The sequence below is a fragment of the Lingula anatina genome, chromosome 5 (assembly GCF_051362555.1).
Source record: "Lingula anatina isolate TDL-2025a chromosome 5, LinAna3.0, whole genome shotgun sequence".
In the NCBI taxonomy this organism is placed as follows: domain Eukaryota; kingdom Metazoa; phylum Brachiopoda; class Lingulata; order Lingulida; family Lingulidae; genus Lingula; species Lingula anatina.
The window spans coordinates 9,720,527-9,740,819 of record NC_141771.1 but is presented as its reverse complement, the minus strand read 5'-3'; the positions used below and the strand labels follow the sequence as shown (position 1 = coordinate 9,740,819).

The 20,293-nt window shown below is 35.6% G+C and overlaps 2 protein-coding genes and 1 long non-coding RNA gene across 4 annotated transcripts in view; 2 read left to right on the top strand and 1 right to left on the bottom strand.

Moving 5' to 3' along the window:
- Positions 1-20,293, top strand: part of LOC106151416 (uncharacterized) — a 101,804-nt gene that overhangs the window by 11,322 nt on the left and 70,189 nt on the right. The window lies entirely within an intron of this gene.
- Positions 215-20,139, top strand: LOC106176323 (uncharacterized). Of its 2 annotated transcripts, XM_087012806.1 has the most exons (11): positions 215-387; positions 12,265-12,800; positions 13,167-14,509; positions 14,911-15,247; positions 15,771-15,876; positions 16,128-16,207; positions 16,529-16,737; positions 17,037-17,114; positions 17,507-17,585; positions 19,013-19,134; positions 19,780-20,139. In XM_087012806.1, exons 2-11 carry the CDS (start codon positions 12,279-12,281, stop codon positions 19,943-19,945), a joined length of 3,042 nt encoding a protein of 1,013 aa, XP_086868932.1. In that variant the 5' UTR covers positions 215-387; positions 12,265-12,278; the 3' UTR covers positions 19,946-20,139. The 2 variants fall into 2 exon arrangements, with proteins under 2 accessions (XP_086868932.1, XP_086868933.1); XM_087012807.1 differs by lacking the exon at positions 215-387 and having other exon boundaries at positions 12,010-12,800.
- LOC147761614 (uncharacterized) lies at positions 1,895-6,572 on the bottom strand. Its single transcript, XR_015334471.1, has 6 exons — positions 6,395-6,572; positions 5,898-6,066; positions 5,135-5,166; positions 4,781-4,812; positions 4,226-4,317; positions 1,895-2,442 (listed from the first exon to the last, which is right to left on the bottom strand). It is a non-coding gene; the product is annotated as an uncharacterized LOC147761614 (long non-coding RNA).

Below are 20,293 nucleotides of genomic sequence, written 5' to 3'. Positions count from 1 at the left end.
ATGCTTAAGTGTCGCCCAAACGTGCTGTACCTTTCACCCAAACAAATCAAAGCGTAGGCCTACAAGTAAACTGCAACCTTTTCTAAAAACTGGGCCAGTTTATTTTGTGAAAAACGTAGCGCCTGAATAGACGTAATGTTTTTGTGCGCTTTGTCGCACAGGGTAAATATATTGATGTAAAGAAAATCAAGTCCCCCATGGCTTTGCATACGTGATGTTTTGTTGAAGGTAGAAGTCGCTCTTTTTCGATTTTGGCATCGTCCTGCGTTTATAAACGTCGGCAAGAACTATGATGGTCTCTAGCTCTTCTCGCAGACACGAAAGAAATGTTATACTGACCTCAACACCATAGCTTCATAGATTTGTGTGCGCTATTTCATGGACAAGGTAAGTGAAGGTGGTAACAGAAAAGCAGCAGACATACTGAAATCATACTACAGCGATACCCCGAATCTTCTCCGAATTTAAAGTGGTGTATATACTAAGTAGAAGTAGAATATTCTTCAACGACGTAAAACACACACTTTGAAAACGGGTAGTGTGGTCTGATATATCGGTTTATTCTGGATCCGTAGGTGCCGAGTCTGGTAGTTGGGTAGGCCTGAGTAAGTTCGTAATCTTTCTGAACCACTAGTTCGGTCTACCATTTAGTAAAACGCTTTTAAAAATCCTTTCTAGTTCCTAGTTATCTGCTGTTTAACTTTACCTTGCACAATAAAGACCCACAGATACCATACAACTTAGGAAATATCTCACTTGGGGTTTCTTTTGCAAATAGGTGTATTTGTCAAAATCATTTGCCCTCATGACGTTTTCATATTGCATCGAACTTAACTTTTTTTCACACCTTTTGTTAAAACAACTCTAGTCTGCATTTCACTATGTCATGAGAGACGTACGTTCCGCAAAAGTGCAGCTTTGTTAGAGTCCATTTATTTGCAAATTTGTACGTGAACCGCTTCTCACTTTTTTTTCTATAATTCTTACCAGCTGAAAAGAAGGATATGATTTGCAACAAATCATTTTGGTTGAACTGTGCATAGTTAAGTATTAAGTTTTCAGTATTAACGTTTCATTTTCTACACTTACTTGAGCAGTAGCTTACAAAGCTTTTGATCACTATACCGTGACCGTCCCCAGTGATGGGTTTCTATGAGGTTGAGCACTATATATACCCTTAGCAAAATTTAAGGCTTCTTGCAAACAGTTGCTGCAAATTTGCAACAAATTTGCAAGAGGGAATTTACCATGTAAATTAAGTCTCTTGCAAATTTGCTGCAAACTCCCCACAAACTTAATCAGCATGACAAAAGGGAATCTGTCACAGGTTTCTTGCAAATTTGCTGCAAACTCTCAAGAACCATTCATGCGAATTTGCTGCAAACTCTCCACTACAGTTCTTGCGAATTTGCTGCAAACTCTCCAGAACTGTTCTTGCGAATTTTCTGCAAATTCACTAGAAGTTCTTGCAAATTTGCTGCAAACCCTCCAGAACTGTTCTTGCGAACGCTCTGCAAACTCTTAAGAAATCCTTCTTGCAAATTTGCTGCAAACTCTCCAGAACTGTTCTCGCGAATTTTTCCGGAAACCCCCCCCCCCCCAAAAAAAAAAAAAAAAAAAAAAAAAAAAAAAAAAAAAACAAATCGAAAAAACATTCTTCTGCAGTACCACTATTGCAGTAGACTGACAACTAATATTTAACCCAGTGATTATGCTTTATTTATGCCAGTTCTTTTTTTTAATTAAATCATGTATGCCATATTTGAAATCATTGAGTAGCAAAATTTTATTACTGTATTTTAGCCATATAGTACAGCTGGCAGAACACATACAGAAAATTATAAAATGAATGAAAAAATAGCACACACAGAATATCAGTAAGAAACACCATAAACATTTTTCAATATTTTATTTTAGAAACTTGCACATTTAAATCAAATTAAATCAACATTTGGTAAAAATTGTTCAGATGTCTCTGATATAATGATACAACGTGAATCTGCTTATGCATTTTATTCATTGGAAAGAACAGTAACCAAGCTATAAAGGATGCTTTAATTTTTAAGAGGGTTCAACAACTTTATTTACATCCAAGTTTAAAGAAGTCCGAGTTTAATTATCGAGTCCTTAGTAATATGTCTTAATTCTGTTAACTGGCTTCAATATCTCAATCCTGTTAATGATTCACTGTAATGTATTTTGTGTGTATAAGTATATAAGGAGTAGAACTTAGTATAAGAGCTCAGAGTGAGTTTGATCAGTTGAACCGATAGCTAGATAGTCCCTGCTGTCCTAGGAGACTCCAAATCTGTCAGCCAGAGAAATAAACGTAGAGATCAGGCAGGTTGTAGTTGATCTCTGGAAAAACATATCACCGCTGTTGTTTCACCCGCTAGAGAAGTCGGACCAAATGTCGACTGGGATACAAGCACCATATCACATCTGAAAGACAAGAAAAATAAAACTTGACATTTCTTGTAAAATTTGTTGCACTCACAGGTAGTTTGTCAAGTAAGCTTCTAGTAGATTCCCTTAAGGGATCTTGGATATTAACGAAAAAGTCCAAAACTAATGCAGCTAATGAAATTTCCTATTAACTTAAAGAAAAGGTCTAGCAAGCCAAACAATTTTTCAAAGTTTGTAGTCACTGTGTAACACGAGTGACGTAATATCAGCGTTTTGAGGCTAAAATTGTCTTTTTTTTAATCAAGAATTTCTCTTAAACAAAAAGCCCTATTAATACGATTGAAATAGCTATCTAAAGGTTAGCACAAACTCCATTAAACTCTGTCAGGATTTTCTCTTTTTATTTTTACTTTTGATTTTATTTTGATAAAACGTGAATTTTACGAAATATATATGGACCTTCCAATTTCAGTATTAATAACTTCAAAAATAAAAGGTCAATCCAAAACCAAGACTCAGACGACTAGATTTTCAAATAGACACATCAAATTTCATGTCAATCTGACAGTTACAGAATGAGATATGGGGATTGAAGTTTAGACTATGTTATCAATCTTCAAAGCTGAGAAATCGCTCCTAAACCATTTTGCTCAGGTAATTGGGCTATTTAAGCAAAATAATTGCACCTCCACCTTACCTGTTATCATCTTGTTGATCGGGAAGGTCTATGCACAATTACGTGTTAAAATTGGGTTGTTTGTTTCTATCTAGATGCCAGAAAATCTTACTTTTGTACGCAAACTTATTCGTACCACGAAAGTCGCTCTTCCCTGGGAAATGATTGACAGCTGAGTAGGTCTACCTACTCTCGTTTCACTGACGTAATTAATCATAATTGTGCCTGACGCAGTTGGAGTCTGTGCACTGTCTAGGAAGTGTCTAAGGAAGCGCTTACAAACAAAAAGAGGATTACATGGTGTGCCAGCAGAGGACAATGCCACCCGTCGTGCGTGGACGCCGCTCTACACACCAAGACGCGAAAATTGAGAAAGTAAAGCAAGATTTACTCCGAGAAATGGCCGAATGTGGGTACGTATATGCCATGATGCCACAGAGTGCCAAGACCGTAATATGCGAATTTGAAAATGTTTTGGGTGGCAATATTACTTTAAAACTTGCTTGCTATTACAATCTTTATTGTGCATAAAATGATTGCCTAACGATTTTTTTCTGACAACCCCAGACGTTGTACGAATACTCAGCAGTTCAAGTGTGATCTCGAGTCTTTACCGCGGGGTTTCTCCATCCACCAGAAGCACTCTCTTTCAAAATTCTCTTGCTTTCCTCGCTCATCCGTTTTCTCACGACTTTCTTTCTTCCCATGACTGTGTATATAAATGTGTTCTGCTTAGCTGACGTAAGACTTATGAGCTGCCAGGGCACGCGTAACAGCTTAAGAAGTTAGACAACCATTCTTGCCCCGCCCCCCATAGTAACGGTGCTTGACAACGGAGGCGGAGCCTTAAGCCTGCCACCCGTACCAGTCAGGACAGGTAGAAAAACTCGTCCAAATGTATATTTTTAGTCCGTGTTTCACAAATATAACTTAATTGAGTATTAGATACAAAATTGATTATTTCTAACGTATAAAAACTAAAAATCGAGTTTTAGACGTATTTTTAATATCCTAGACCCCTTAATAAATACACCTATATATATATATATATATACATATATATGATTTATGTTGTTAAGTAAAACAAAAATAAATTTAGCAGGCATGGTATAATCTAATCACAGTTAAATATACTTTTCCTACCTTTTTTAAGGCCCTCTTTGCAGTGTGAATTTTTGCACTCATAGTGTGCTTAATTGCTGGCCCATCCATTTTCAAGTTGTTAATAACATACACTGAAAGAAAGAGAATTTAAACAATAAATAAAGAAAGCATGACTTCATTTAAAAAACTTAATGAGACAGATGGGTGGGGGATGGATATGGAGGGCACAGGGTATGCGTGTGGGGAGATATAGAGGGCACAGGGTTGGATATGGTATGGGTGTGGGGAGATATGGAGGGCACAGGGTTGGAGATGGTAAGGGTGTGGGGAGAGATATAGAGGGCACAGAGTTGGAGATGGTGGGAGTAAGACGGGGAACAGATGATGCACGAGGCACTGAAACACTTTCTTCAACTGCTGCATTACAAGCTGGCTCTGATTTTTTTCCTTGAATAACATAGGGAAAGCTTTATTAAATTTGAATTTAAGTGTGTAAAATGTACTTATTATTTGAAAGAGGAAATTACAATTTTTTCACCATTTAGTGGAAAATATATGCAACAGCAATTGCAGGTCAATTAACAATATACTTACACTACTACCATTGCTCTGGTTGTCCTTTTTATCTAAAAAAGTTAAAACATAAAATGTTATTCTACCAAAAAAGTGATGCATTAAGAATATATATTGATATATATGAACAGTTCATCATAGGTTGCATGGTTGTTTGAACTAAAACAAAAAGTGGGGTTCCTGTTATTCAGAAGCAAGGCAACACTGAAACATTTTGGATTCTGTGTTACTATATAAAAAAAACCAACAATAATTATGGAATTATCAGACATATTAGTTTCACAAAGAAGAGGTAAGTCAGTATGAGGGTGATACACTTAAATTCTTAGATTTGTTCAGAAGTCTTTGACACTCACTAAAAATACATTTGCTCACCTTCTTTTCCTTCTGACATGCATTTCTGTAATCTAAAATAAAAGGAGAATAGCTTTCAAAGCATTCTTTTAAAACACATGTATTTGCACTTTGATACTTCTCCTTTCTGTGGAAATGACCAAAACTGACTTTTAAAACCATCAAGACTATTAAAACTATAAATTTTTCCTGTGACAGATATGATTGAATGTGCAAGTTTTTTTTTTTTTTTTTCAAGATTAAAAGTAATTTCAAGGGGTTAAGTTTAAAGGTGCATATAAAGTAAATTTTGGCCATGCACATAAGCCAACAAAATGCCAGCATATAGTTTCAAGTAGTATAACTTAGAGGATTACCAAAAGGCATAGTTTAATTAACCCCCCCCCCCAAAAAAAAAAGAAAAAAAAATATTTGAACAGATTTTTCTGCTAGCACTCTATGCTGTATATCAATGGGCAAAAAAAAAAAAAAATAATAATAATAATAAATAAAAATAATAATAATAATAGGTCATAAAAATAGGCTAAATTTCTGGCCAAAAATTTAAAGAAAGGAGCAGTCTAAAGCTCTTTAATGACCAATCTGGTGACTTATTCAGTTTACCCCTTGTCATGTTAAATTTATTTGAGTAATTAGGAAATTTGAAGAAGTAGTTTATATGTGTTACTGGAAATCCATGTTACAGCGATGCTCTGTTAATATGTACCTTAAGTGCTGTATGAACCCTTCTGCCCTTTGAATTTATTTCACCTAAGCAAACTATACTAATTGAGAATACACTTACCACTAAATGTAAATCACTTTTGCCAAATACATGCAACCATCCCAAGGAGCCATGAGTGTCTCTCCAACAGTAGGGACTTCCCCTTCTTACTCTTCCTCCCTCTCAAACTTCGAAACGTCTTCCACTGATACAACTCCATTCTTGTCAAAACCAATAGTAATCCACGTCTCTATAATTTAAAAAGAATATAGTTACACACTTATTCCACCGTTACAGAGAGAGAGAGAGAGAGAGAGAGAGAGAGAGAGAGAGGAAAAAAAGAAGAGAGAGAGAGAGAGGAAAAAAAGAAGAGAGAGAGAGAGAGAGGAAAATAAGAAGAGAAAGAGAGAGAGAGAACGAGATGGCCTTCCCAACAAGTACCATACTAGCGCCCCATACTAGAACTGTATTTAGAATCGGTTTACTTTCTACCTTCTACTCGCAGGCATGATGAGAATTCTCTGAGTGTAGTAAAATCCTATCTTGAATCAAACGTTCTGATTAATCTTAGCACTCACCTGGCTTTGCAATCAACGCATCATAATTTCTAACTGGTTACACCAACTTAAAATCAGCTGCCGGTAAATCTCAAACCGTCTTCTTCTTCAAAATTTCCCGTGATGCATCAGATCGCGCATCAACCTATCACGATTAATCGTTTTCATGACCGTTTCCGGTTGTCAGATAATCGCTGTTCATGAGAGCTCCCCTACATGTGGACCATGAATATGATCTATCGATTAGAAAAGGTAGATTCTGCCAACACCACTACAGATCTGCTCCTGCATCCAGACCAACTAATGTTTACTGGGGTGGAATTGTCGAAAAGTCGTCAAGGCTGCGCGTGTCTTTATTTCGCGGAAGATGAATCCCAGCAACACTAGCAAACCATGCAGTGAAAGGTACGTAGCAGCTTATCTAGCAAGATAGTTATCAGATGATTGAAAATTATCATCTCAATATTTGAGTGGGTGTCAACAGAGACTTGAATGTAGGAGGTCTCTCAGGTGTCTCTTCAGAAAAAAAAAAAAAAAAAAAAAAAAAAAAAAAACAGCACGAAACAGTTTGATACATTGTTTAAATAGTGAGTGTTAGTAAATATTACTTTTTTTCTTTGCATTCCTAAGTTACCATCAGATTCATATTATCTTTACATTGTTTTATTAAAAGGGCCATTTGGTTTGTGTATTTTTTATGAATTGACATTGATAAAAGTTAAATAATTTTAATGTCTTAAAACTGATAAATGCCATATAAAATGCATTTTTACATTAAAAGCATCTTTTCTGCTTACATTTTAGCTTGTGTCAAATAATGATGACATTTTAAATCAAGTCTATAACAATCCAGTGAAGTTAAATAGCCCAAATGTACTTATATGTCAGGTTACATTAAATTTTTGAGGTACAGTTAGATTAGGCTCTGCTGTGCTGTATTCTTCAAAGTGGAATTGTTTAGGAAAGCTTATTAAGAGACAGTTTGAGTCTTAGGAGATGGGGACTTGCTTGTCCTAAACAACAAATAATTATTCACTTTACAATAGTCCCCGAATCTTTGATACAGATCAGTGCTATAGTAATTAACAGTCAGGTGTGAATAGGGCTCTTCCTTGCTAGCAGCACATCTTGTGGGCTGAGCATTTCAGATAGTTGTCGGCCAATTGAAAATTGTCACCTTTCTAAGAGTGAGTGTCAACTAAGACTTTGGAAGGAGGATTCCCTTTAGTGTTTCTTAAGACATGACAGTTTGATACTTAACTGTGTATAAAATATTAACCTTGTCTACTGTTATTACTTATTTAGTTTATTCTAGTTTAACAAAATCTAATAAAATTAGCTGTAGGTTTCTGTGTATATTACCATAGTTAAAGGTACATTTTGAACTGAGTGTGGTGAAACATGGATTCCCAGTAAATGCTTATTAACTACTTCTACTAGTTTGTTATACAACTAGAATAATTTATTATACATGACAAGGAAAAATCACTTGATCAGCATAAAGGAGCTTTTAACTGCTCCTTATTTTAAATTTTGGCTGAAAATTTAACATACAAGTACATATCTTACTTATCTGCCTGGATTATATCGGCATAGCAAGCTAGCAGAAAATATTGTTCAAATATCATTTTTCGGGCAGTATTAAATGATGTCTTGTGGTAATTACCTTAGTACTATTTAAAATTTTACTGGCAATTGGTGAGCTTTTGTGGCAAAAATTTACCATTTATGCATCCTAAAATTGATAAAATTTTGATGTCTCTAGGTATATGCATAACAAAATGCAATTTTCCATTATTAGAACCCCTTCCACAGTCATTTGGGTTATTTGTCAGGAAGTGAAATGCTTTTAATTGAATCCATTTATAATCCAGTGAAGCTAAATAGCTTAGGTAGTCCTAAAATATCTGTCAGATAATATAGAATTTAAAATTGAGTTGTAGTCACATTAAGCTTTGATGACCTGTAAATACTCTTTGAAGTGGAATTGTTCAGCTAAGCTTGTTGAAAGACAGTATGTACCTTAAGGGGTAGATACTTGTTTGTTGTTAAATGCTTCTCTAATTAGCAAGTAGGAATTTTAAGGTCCATGATCTTTACCTAGATACAGATCAGTTATTAACAGTCAGGTGTGAACAGGTTTCATCCTTTCTCTCAGCATCTTGCAAGATGAGCATGTCAGAGACTTGAATGGGGGGGATGGTGGGGGAATCTGGCAGGTGTCTCTTAAAAAATAAGTTTAATACATTGCAAAAATTTAAAGGTTATTAGGTCAAAAGTGAAAAAAAAAAAAGAACAAAAAACTACAAGAAAAGATTCAGAAAATAATAACAAGTGCCAAGGAAAATATAATTTTCTAGCATTGAGGACTATCAACATTTACTTGATAATTTTACAGTGCAATTCTATTCGAACAAGCCAATAACACAGACATAAGGAATATATACATGTATTACTATATGAAGACTATCAATGTACAAACTAGCAGAAGAAATTTAAAGGTATTCAGGCACTAATTAGAGTTTAAGAGCCTGTGAATTACATGATTTGAGTGACATTTAGGGTTTTATTCTTAAATGCCCGTTCCACAGCATGCTTAAGCAGAAATACATTTTTACTATTAAGAATGTCGGATTGGGGAGGGGGGGTGTTAAAGTCGAGGAAAATTAAATAATCAATGCACAAATAACTGTAAATAAAACTTTATTCATACTTCACTAATTATGTAAGATGAAAATCCTGAAAACCGAGAATCAAAGTTAAATGATTACTTTTCAAGAAGGACAAATGATTGAAAAAAGGAATATATGCAACTGAACTTAATAAGCATGGGTTTGCTGGTTTTTTTTTTTTTTTTTTTTTTTTTTTTTTTTTTTTTTTGTTAAGTTTTAATAATTTGCATTTAATTCTTTCATTGTTTCATTCTGATGAACCACAGGGCTTAGAGATTTAACAAATTGAATTGAAAGACCTCTCAGATAAGAATCAGTGTGTAATATGTTGGTCTGCTTAGTTAATTATCTCTCAGGTGTGTAGTTTCCATAAAAGAACCAAAGAGCCATTCTGCTGCACTGTAATTATCCATGAAAATTTGAAAGACCAGATGTGTCAAGGACACTGAATTTGAAGTTCCACCCTTACTAGTATGCATTTCAATTGAAGGACCACTGTTCTTTGCTTAGATAGAAATCAGTTTGTTTATGTAGGTGCTATATAATGAAATGAGAATCTTTCTGCTTTGAATACAATGCTACTTACTAATCTATAGTAAATGGGGACTGAAAATGTACATCTTTTTTTAATCATGAGTCCTGTTATAATAAATTTGATCAATCTAGGCTTATTGTGACATATATTTTTCATAATTCTTTTTTTCTTATTTATTTTAGACAAGATGGCTGACCAACTTGGTAGAGTGAGACCCAAAAGATAAAGACCTTATCCTGAGAATGCCAAAGAGTTGGATGTACAGAATATTAAAGCAACAGCTATATGTGACATATCTGACACAATAACACAACTAAAAGAAGTTTGTGAAAATGACAATGGCAAAGAAAACTGTGGTGCTAACTTCTCTTATAGCGAAGAAGAGTTGAGTAATGAAGTCCACTGTGATGGAGATTATAGTGACAGTGATGATGATTCAATGGAGATACCTGTGATGACCCATGTGACAAACCAATTTACCCTGATCATAACTTGACAGTGCACCTTAGTATTTTGCTCATTTTTCTGTATGCCGTGGTCTGCCCATGCAATTACTGGGAGTCAATTAAGTGATCTTCACATGCTCATCAGTATACACTGGTTTGCAAACTCACCCTGGGCTAAAGAGTTTATTTGTTTTTAAGAAGTACTTCTAAGGAATGTCATCCCGTGTAGTGTTGATTTTTATGTTCATTGATAGTTGGTGGGTTACATCATAATTCAGTATTGCTCCAAATCTGCCTAAATCATGAAAACCCTATGAAATCTTAACATCATCCTGGTTACTCGGTTTTATAAGCAGTAAATCAAAGTATTAATTTGATAATAATACATAAGAACTTAAATTATATCAAGTACAAATGTTATAATGAATAAATAATCATTTATATAAGCCTTTGGAACTATTTTTTTATGTGGGGTTATGTAAATAAATAAATTTGGCCAAAAAGTGGGCAAAATCCATAACTGTACATGAATTGTTTGTCTTTTTTTTTTTTTTTAGTACAATTTTGTTAGTTTGAGTAAGGATGGATTCGAGAATGGAAAAGAAGTTTTCAAATGCCTAAATCTTGATTATTTCAAAAAAAAAAAAAAAAAAAGTTAATTTCTATTTTTATAAGTTTTTTGCAAACTGTAAGCAAATAGCCCTTTTTTTTTTGCAAACTTCTTGTGAACTGTAAGTTAATTTCTAAGTTTCTTGCAAACTTGTCGCGAACTGTAAGTAATTGTCTAAGTTTCTTGCAAACTTGTCGCGAACTGTAAGTAATTGTCTAAATTTCTTGCAAACTTGTCGCGAACTGTAAGTAATTGTCTAAGTTTCTTGCAAAGTTATCGCGAACTGTAAGTAATTGTCTAAGTTTCTTGCAAACTTATGGCGAACTGTAAGTATTTGACTAAGTTTCTTGCAAACTTTTTGCAAACTGTAAGTAATTGTTCAAGTTTCTTGCAAACTTCTTGTGAATTGTAAGTTTATGTCCAAGTTTCTTGCAAACTTATTGCAAACTGTAAGTAGACTGCTGAGTATCTCGCAAATTTTATGCAAACTAAGTAAATGTCATCTTGCAAACTTCTCCCAAACTATTTACAAATGTTTAAGTGTCTTCAGGTGTCTTCAGACTTCTCATAAACTAAAGTTTATAAATTTCTTAGTTTCGTGCAAAAATCTCATAAGCTGTTAGTTAACTTGGTCTTTTTTTTTTCTTTTTTTAAACTTAATACTAATATTTTGGCTTGAAAATGGCACTTCCTGACACCCATGCTCAGTGCAAACATCATTAATTTAACTGTTTGTTAGTAAAAAAAGGTATGGACTTTCTTGCAAAACTCAGGCAGACTTTTATATGAAAAAGAATTTGCAAATTTGCTGCAAACATGAAACAATTTTTTGCAATTTCTTGCAAATGAATTAACTTGGTGAGTTTCTTGCAAACCTTTATGTAAATGAGGAGTTTATTGCAAATTTACTGCATTTGCAACAATGTTAGTCTTTCTTGCAAACTTCCTGCAAAATGTTATGTAAATGAAGGTTTTCTTGCAAATTTTCTGCAAATTTGCAACAGGGTATATTTATCCTTGCAAACTTTCTTCAGGCTTTTATGTAAATGAGCAGTTTCTTGCAAATTTGCTGCAAATTTGCAACAGTTTTAAGTCTTTCTTGCAAACTTCCAGCAAACTTTTATGTAAATGAGGGTCTTCTTGCAAATTTGCAGCAAATTCGCTAGAAAATGATAGTTTTCTTGCGAACTACCTGCAAACTTTTAATCTTCCTACAAATTTGCAGCAAATTTGCAACAACTGTGATTTTTCTTGCAACAACCTGCAAACAGTTTCTTGCAAACTATTTGGTTTGCAGCAAATTTGCTGCAAATTTTTTGCAAGTTTGCTGCAAACTTTTCATTTTGCTAAGGGTATTCACCAGTGTCTCAGTAAAAGTGCTTTTCCATGTGTGTCAGAATTGGTGTCTTCCCCGTCTCTGTTGGCCAACAAGGGCAGTACAACTGTCAGAAATCCCAACATTCACAAAACGTAATATGTGTGGTTGACATACAGACATAAATATGTTGGTACAGAATGATCGAAGCCTCTCTCTCTCATAACTAATTTAAACCAAAACCATTTAATTGGCACAAGGCAACCTATGGTAATTTTTCCTTCCATGTGTGCATTGTATCTTCGTTTTTCAGATTAATTTCAGCCAATGGATACATGCAAAGTTGTGTACTGTTTCTCCGCCACTTTGGTACTCTTAACCCTGCACGTCACACCAATCTCATTCTCTGATACCAATTCCACGAGGATCTCGACAACAGAAGCGCCCCCCATCGCAAATAGAACTGTCTCCCAGAGAGATTACGGCGGTAAAGCCACTGAGATTGCCCCTACTGTTACAGGGACTGCGTCAGCATCCAGCGTAAACCAATTAAACAACAAGAACAACAACAGCAACGTCGATTACGCAAACAAAACCACGATAACGCCCACAACCACCGGTGCCACGCCCACTACTGGAGTTCAAGGATGGATCATAGCAACTGCCGTGTCAACCAGTGTTGCTTGTCTGCTGATTCTGTGCTGTGTTGGAGCTGTTTGTGTGTATCTCTGCTCTCAGGAAAATGAAACTCGTTGTCTTTGCTGCTGTTGCAAGGGTTACTATAATTGGAAGTATTGTCGAGAGGGATGTAGAGATTGGTTTTCAGATTGTTGGGCATACTGTTTCTCCGTAAGTTTTTTGTTTACTGCTTTTCTTTGATCGACAATTGTCTTTTACTGCAATGGTGACATCCAATAAAAATTCCAGATATATGCAGCCATCAAATGCTTATATGAGCTATGGTTGTTAAGATGGAAATGTATAGATAATTAAATGATGCCAAAATGCATCGATTAAGTGATGTTGATCATCAAACGGTAAACCAATAGGTAAAACGAATAAATAATTTAGTCAAGTAATGCAGGTAAAATCAGTACTAAACGGAGAAATAAATATTTTCTTGAAGTAGATTTCTTTAATCTGGACTAATTTGTATTCATCAACCAATGCATATTAAACATTACATGTAATAGTGAAGGTTTATTTTCCTTTCAGAGGTGCGAATGCAAATCAGAGCCCGAAGCCACACCAATAGTTGCAGATACTGAAACAGAGATTTTAGAACATTTTCAATTTATATTAATTTATCTGCCAGACTACCAAGAGTTGGCTATGAGAGTAAAGAGCACGGATAAAGTCCGAGTCATAAAGACCAGAGTCAGTGAAGTTGTAAATGTACCCCTTGAATACGTGAATGTTTATAAAGGCCCTAACCCAGAGGAGTCTAATAGTCTTGACCCAGACAAAACTTTCGTGGGTAATGACATTTACTTTGGAACAGACCAAAAGTTTTCGGTCACTTTTTTCTCTCATAGTGTTTTCGTCCAATTTGCTGATGACAGCCTTGAAGAAACATATCGGGATCCCCTTCTTACCGTCGGAAATTTTTTGGATATGATTGATCTTAAGTCACAAGCAGCACGCAAGGATATGCTTCTAATAGAAGCCCAGTGGGAAGGAAAACCTTTACAGCAAGAATTGGTCGAATCCGACAAGAAGACTCCTCTATATCGTCTACGTAAAATCAAGGTGTCTGTTTCATTCCAAGTCGTGTTAAAGATAATAGGGCAGAACACCCAAAAATCGGCTAAAGTATTTCCAACGGATACAGTGGACGCACTGGCGAAGCATTTTGATAGGGCAGTTATTTTCATTTACGAAGGGACACAACTCGGAAGCGACAAAAAGTTGAAGGATTATGGTCTCCAAGAAGGCTCAGTTGTGACTGTTGGCTGGTCAGTAGAGGTTTCTGTAGCACTTGGCACTCAAAGCTATAAATACTCTTTGTTGACAAGCAGTGTCGTCGGCGGATTAAAGCAGACTCTTGCGGTGGAAACAGGTATTCATCGTTTTGAGCAACACCTTATTTTCAATAACAAAGCTCTTAGTGACGATAAGATATTAGCCGAATACCTGACCTCCGAAATGGAAGATGAAATAAACATCATTCTTTCCATTAAACACTGGATAGTATCAGTGCTGCTCCCTACCGGTACGTTGAGAAACTATCAAGTTTCACCAAATAACAGCGTGGCGTTTTTGAAAGATCAAATAGAGGCAGATGAAAACATTCCTGCTGTACGTCAGATCTTACAAACTCGAAGTGATGGAGTAAACATCGATTTAGCCGACGACGAACTGCTCTGTGATTCTTTAGTACCGTCAAGTAGTGTAATCTATCTGAAGGAACAGATTGCCCTAAAGTATTCCTCAAACTGGACACCTGTCAGTACCAGATGGAGGTCTTTATTTGAAGAGCTGCAGGTCAGCGACGGAAATTTGAAAGAAGTGAACAACGTTTGTTTCAGCACAAAGATCGACAGGTTTAAAATTGGATCGTAAGTATAGTGTGCTGTGCTGTAATTATTCAGTTTTATATAATTTTTCAGTTTGATTATGGTATCATTTTTATGCTCCAAATCGGGTTCTGCTGGTGTTTTTTTATTGTTTAATCAATTATAGACGCTTTCTCATTGACTAGAACATGCGAAAACGAATGAAATTGACATAAAATTCTTAGAAAAAGTTTGTTGTGTGCCGTAGTGTTTGTCATTGCTGATATTGTAAATAGAAATATGAATTCTGTCATAGTATTTGAAGTACTTACATACTAGTATAAATGGCCAAGGTTAAATTTCTGCCACACATTTTTCAATGATTCTTTTGACCGGGGCAAGAGTTATCAATAGCCGGTAGAGTTTCAGATTCCTGAAATTAGATTATTATACTTTCCTCGCAGTGGGAACAAGACTGAGGTATTTCTGGGAATTCGGCATGATGGCAGAGAGGTCGCCGTGAAAAGATTCCCAAGGTCCATGTCACAGAACTTCAAGAATGAGAAAGGCCTGTTAACTAAACTGGATTCCCCAAATATCATCCGGTATCTTGATATTGCCACGGATGACGAGTTTCTGTACCTGATTCTTGAGCTTGGAGAGTTTACTCTCAATGAATTCATATCTACAGATGAGTACAAACAAAACCAGACCAATATCTCCCGAGATCTCGTAGAGCAAATCTTGGAGAGTCTAAGAACCTTACATACTGGGCACAACGTTATTCACATGGATATCAAGGTAGATAACTTGTCATTTGTCGGTGATTATTTGTGGAATTCTGATATACTTATATACACAGTGTATTTTTACCTCCGAGGTTATGTTTTCACCCCTGGTTGTTTGTTGGTTTGTCTGTCTGTCATTAACATAACTCAAAAAGTTGTGGACCTATTTTGCTGAATTTTAAGAAACTGTCAGAAGTGGGCTAAGGAACAGATGGTTAATTTTTGGGGGTGATCCTGATTAATAATCAATAATCAAAAATATCGAAAATTTAGGGGTGAAACGGCATTGGATGGAGACTTTGCTGCCTTGGCGGAGGTCCGCGCTCTCTGAGTGCTTTTCTAGTTTCAGTTACATTCATTGTTGGAGCTTTACAATATTATATCATTTATTCAGTTGAAATTCGTAAGTTCGTGACACACACCAAAAGTTTTAATGTTATTTATAATTAGCACTAGGTGAACAAGAAACGTTTAAGTAAATAATCCATTATAAGGATTACAGTTTATAAGTAGTATGTGGTATACTTCAATTTCAGCCCCAGAATGTTCTAATAGATGTCAGAAACCGGGCAAAATTATCAGACTTTGGCATTAGTGTGGTCCTCCCGGATAACCAGAGCACTTGCTACACTTCTGCTAAAGGTATAATATTTCTCCCACTTTATGTGTTAGTGTGTCTGTCTGTCTACCTTTACAGATGTGTGGGATATAGTTAATTAATGTTAAATCTCTGGTGGAGAGGGTATTCAGTTACAGCAGAAGAACTGAACCCGTGATTTATTTTACTCAATATCAAATTACAGTCATACTTTTAATTTTTATAATGAAACCAAACATGCATTCTTATTTATAATTCTCTAACCGTAATTTTCATATTTGTGGTGTATCTTCAGGGACATACCACTGGGTGGCAAAAGAGATACTGGAAGGCACCAGTGGGAAAGTTAAATACAAGAAATGCGCAGATATCCAGGTAAAACAAAGAAAGATTCTATTGTACACGGCATTATGTAATAGTTTTGCATTATGATGATATCAGGTACGAACTAGCGTATCATTGATGATTATTTGTTGAAAAACTGCAGCATGATTTATTAAGATTTCATTTTAACAGTGGGTAATTAAAGAATTGGCTTTTTTGTAGCTATTATCAAGCTGAACTGTATGTGCTCATATGTCCAATAACATAGATAAACGCGCATACAGACGAGGACGAGATTTTTTCTTTTTCAATCCGCTCTTTTTTCTTTTCTTTTTGTTTGTTAATGAAAATTTTGTTCCTTTTTACCTTAAGGTGGCCGGGATGTTAGTCTACTACACATTAACAGGTGGCATACATCCATTTATGCCCAGTGGCGAGGCCGACGTGTTTCTGTGTAACAAGAACGTTCAAGACGGAAAACATGACCTTTCAGCCTTGGACGACATCGTTGGAAAACATTTAGTGGACTGGATGCTGCAGCCAGACCCTGAGCTGAGGCCGACCATTGAGGAGGCACTGGCGTGAGTTTTCTCTGTTTCCTCTTTCCCCTTTTTAAATAGAATTTTGGGCAGAAAATAACTACAGCTACTTGCACACTTTTCAGGTAAAGAATCACTTTCACTATCAACAAGCGAAAAAATGATATCTATTAATGTATAGTTAGTTAGATGTGTGTAACGTTGTTCGAAAAGACGAAAGTACTTAACGCATATTGTCAATTAAATACGTATAAAATGTGTTAATGCACTGATAAAGAAATAAGGTACAGGGAGTTACATTGTAAACATACAATAAATATTGATATACCTCTCATTAACAGGCACCCGTTCTTTTGGAATGCAGATATGAGGTATCGTTTTCTTGGTATGTTGGGGGACGAGAAGGAAGTGAAAGAAAGGTAAAACAGAAGGATGTTAATAATTGTATACGTTTAATGAAAGAATTAGCTGTGACAGAATGTGGAAATGCAACATCAGCAGTATTTTGCTTTATGTTATATAAATCTTATGTCCTTTACGTGCCAGAGTGCATTATTCTTTATCTTTAACTTAGATTTAAACGTTTTTGAAATGGTTCTGTAACTTTTTAGATCGTGATATTCTTCTGCTTTGAACCCTTTTAGTGCCGTAAATATATTGAAGAAAAAAGAGAATGCAATATCAGCAGTATACTTAATGCGAGCAGTTTAATAATAATACATTATGTTAACGATATGTATAAGAACAACCAACTGTCATTGTAATCTTTAATTTGTATAAAATTATTGTCAATCCAGTGAATTTATTTCAGTTGGAAACAACAGCCACATTCCGTAACGTTGACACTGGACGGGTTGACGGTATCCGTGTTTAACACAGTACCACATTGGGTAAGTCCGTTTGGCTTTTTATCAACAATTAAGCGTCTTTGTAGTTAAATCACCCTGAGCTTCAGAGCTAACTTGACACTAACCTTTTCACTGTAGCCTATCTCCATCGTGTCAAGTAACCTCTGACGAAAATAGTTTGACCTATTTTATATAAGCCAATCGAATCCATGTTTCAAAATTTTTCACCAAAGTTTGGTGAAAACGCTGATTGGTTGATCGTCAATCGGCAATCCTCGGCTGATTCCGCAAGCTCCATACTAACAACATAGTTATTGTCGAGTGCGGAGACATCCGAGTAGTTCCGAGTGGTTCCGAGTGCATAACCGTACACAAAGAAAGCATGGAGTATATCGGAATTGAAACCAGAGCAGTATGATGCCCTGCATCATTATCTACTGAGAGACGATGTTATTTGCGTGCTGCCCACAGGTTACGGCAAGACCCTGATATTCAGCCTTATCTTTGATTGGTCCGGATTTGAACAAAGCGCGCTTTGACTCGTTCGCGTTCATTGGCTAGATCGTTTAATGAGTCATTGAGTGCGGGCTTTTAAATTTGATTGGCGGGCGGCGGAGGCAATCGAATCTGGTCAGAGGTTACTTGACACGATGGAGATAGGCTACAGTGAAAAGGTTAGTGTCAAGTTAGCTCTGAAGCTCAGGGTGAGTTAAATGTGCATTATCATGGATTTACTGGCGTATACATGTAATCTTAAGATTACATAAGGTAATTCAGAGTGGTGGAAGGGAGGGGGAGGATGAAAGTCTATGGAGGCGACCCTTTTTTCCCGTACCAATATCATTGCCTTCCAAAACCTGACCAAAATGACACAAATCCCTATTGCCCAGTACTTTAATTTTTTTTTCATTTTTCAACCTGTACTGAGCATTTTGATGAAATGTAATCGAACCAGTTGTCAAATAAAATGTATTTTCGTGTAGGGAATTCCTATCCCCTTACATTATTGTACAACAGCCTGAGTGTACACGAAAAAGTGTCCCCGTGAAATAATGAATCACAGTGCATCTTAATCTTAGATTTATTGAAGACGCACGTGGTATGCATAGAAGCTCTTAAATATTGGCACAGAGAAGGCAAAGTCCGTAATTTCAATATTTTAAACATTTTATTTCAATGAAATAATTTCATAAAAAAATAAAAAAAAAAAAACAATTTCAATGTGATTTCAATGGTTTGTTTTGCAGAGTTCGGTCCATATCATATATGTGGAACAAAAATATAGTCATAAATAATAATTAATGTAAAGAAAATAAAATTTTATTAATATTATGTGACGTTTCGTCTTTTCATTAACGATTTATTATTTAACCATCACAACACAAGGGGAAATGGGAAATTTATTTCACCATCTGGGTATTGTACCAACGAGACAAATATACCGAGTTCATTGTAATAATATTTTACAGAAGGACCTGCTCGACCAAACTGTCTATGACGAAGTTGCAAAACCAATGAGAAATGGCTACAGGTCTACCATATGTGGACTTCTTCGATTCATACGAAATGTTGACGTCCATCTGAAAGATCAGTAAGAATGTTATATTCTTAATTTTTCAAATATTAACATCACTTTCAGTGTTTGGCAGTCAGTATGCTCATGCATATTTGGAAAATTTACGAATGAGATGGATTTAGCTCAGCATTGCGGACACTTTAGGGGGTTAACCTTATGTTCAAGGTTTGGAAAAAAGGTTGTAAAACACGATTGATCCAACCAATATGTTTATAGTAACATATCAGAGTTATGAAGAGACAGAAAACCTTATGACTTGCAGTATAATAATAGCTAATTCAGAAAATACTGTATCAAATAGAATTTTACCAGCGTTTTATCTTAAAAGATTAAGTTTTATTAAAATATCCAGACCAGTTTTTAAAATGTAAATCTACAAAAATGAGAACTGCATGTTTCAATATAATTACCCTTTTGTCCATCACAATATTTTAGCGCGTTTCATAAAATGTTATTTTTAGTTTGTAACAAAAGAGAATTTTATTGCTGTTAGGTATCAAACTAATGAAACTGTTCAAAAATCTAAGTGAGAACTGTATGCAGTGTGCTTTTTTCCTCTTTTACTTGAGAGGAAATTTCCAGTTGTTATGCCGTATCTTTGTAAATATGTCTTTTAAAGAAAAAATGGGGGTCTTATACATTTAACGAATCTATTTCCAGGCCGCCCGCTATACAAGCCAGTGTTGGTAATCCCATGACGTACTTCACCGCCAGACTGCCTTTTGACGAGCTGTTCCTGAAGGTTTACCAAACTGTGAGAGAAACCAGATTGTCTGCTGATGACTGGACTGTTAGGGGGTCACTGAAGGAATATTTTCCGGCATAATGTTAATCAAATCCCTGAAAAAGACGATGTCATGATGAGTGTCTTTTATTACATTAAAAACAACAGCTATTTGGGAATGTATGGAAATGTATCTTGTGAAGAAGGACGGCTATACCATACGAAGACTATGTTATTAGGATAAGTCGTTAAAGTCATTTATTGAAGATTGGCCTCATCAGGGACCCCCCCCCTTCCCCCCCCCCCTCCCCCCCGTTTCACATAGAGCTGAGTGGGGCTGCATTTTATTTTTTTTTCAAAATCAATAAATGTCATTAACATTGAAATATACATGTACTATAAAACAATATTTTGAAGCAGGTACATGCATGTACTTTCGAAATTTTTGTT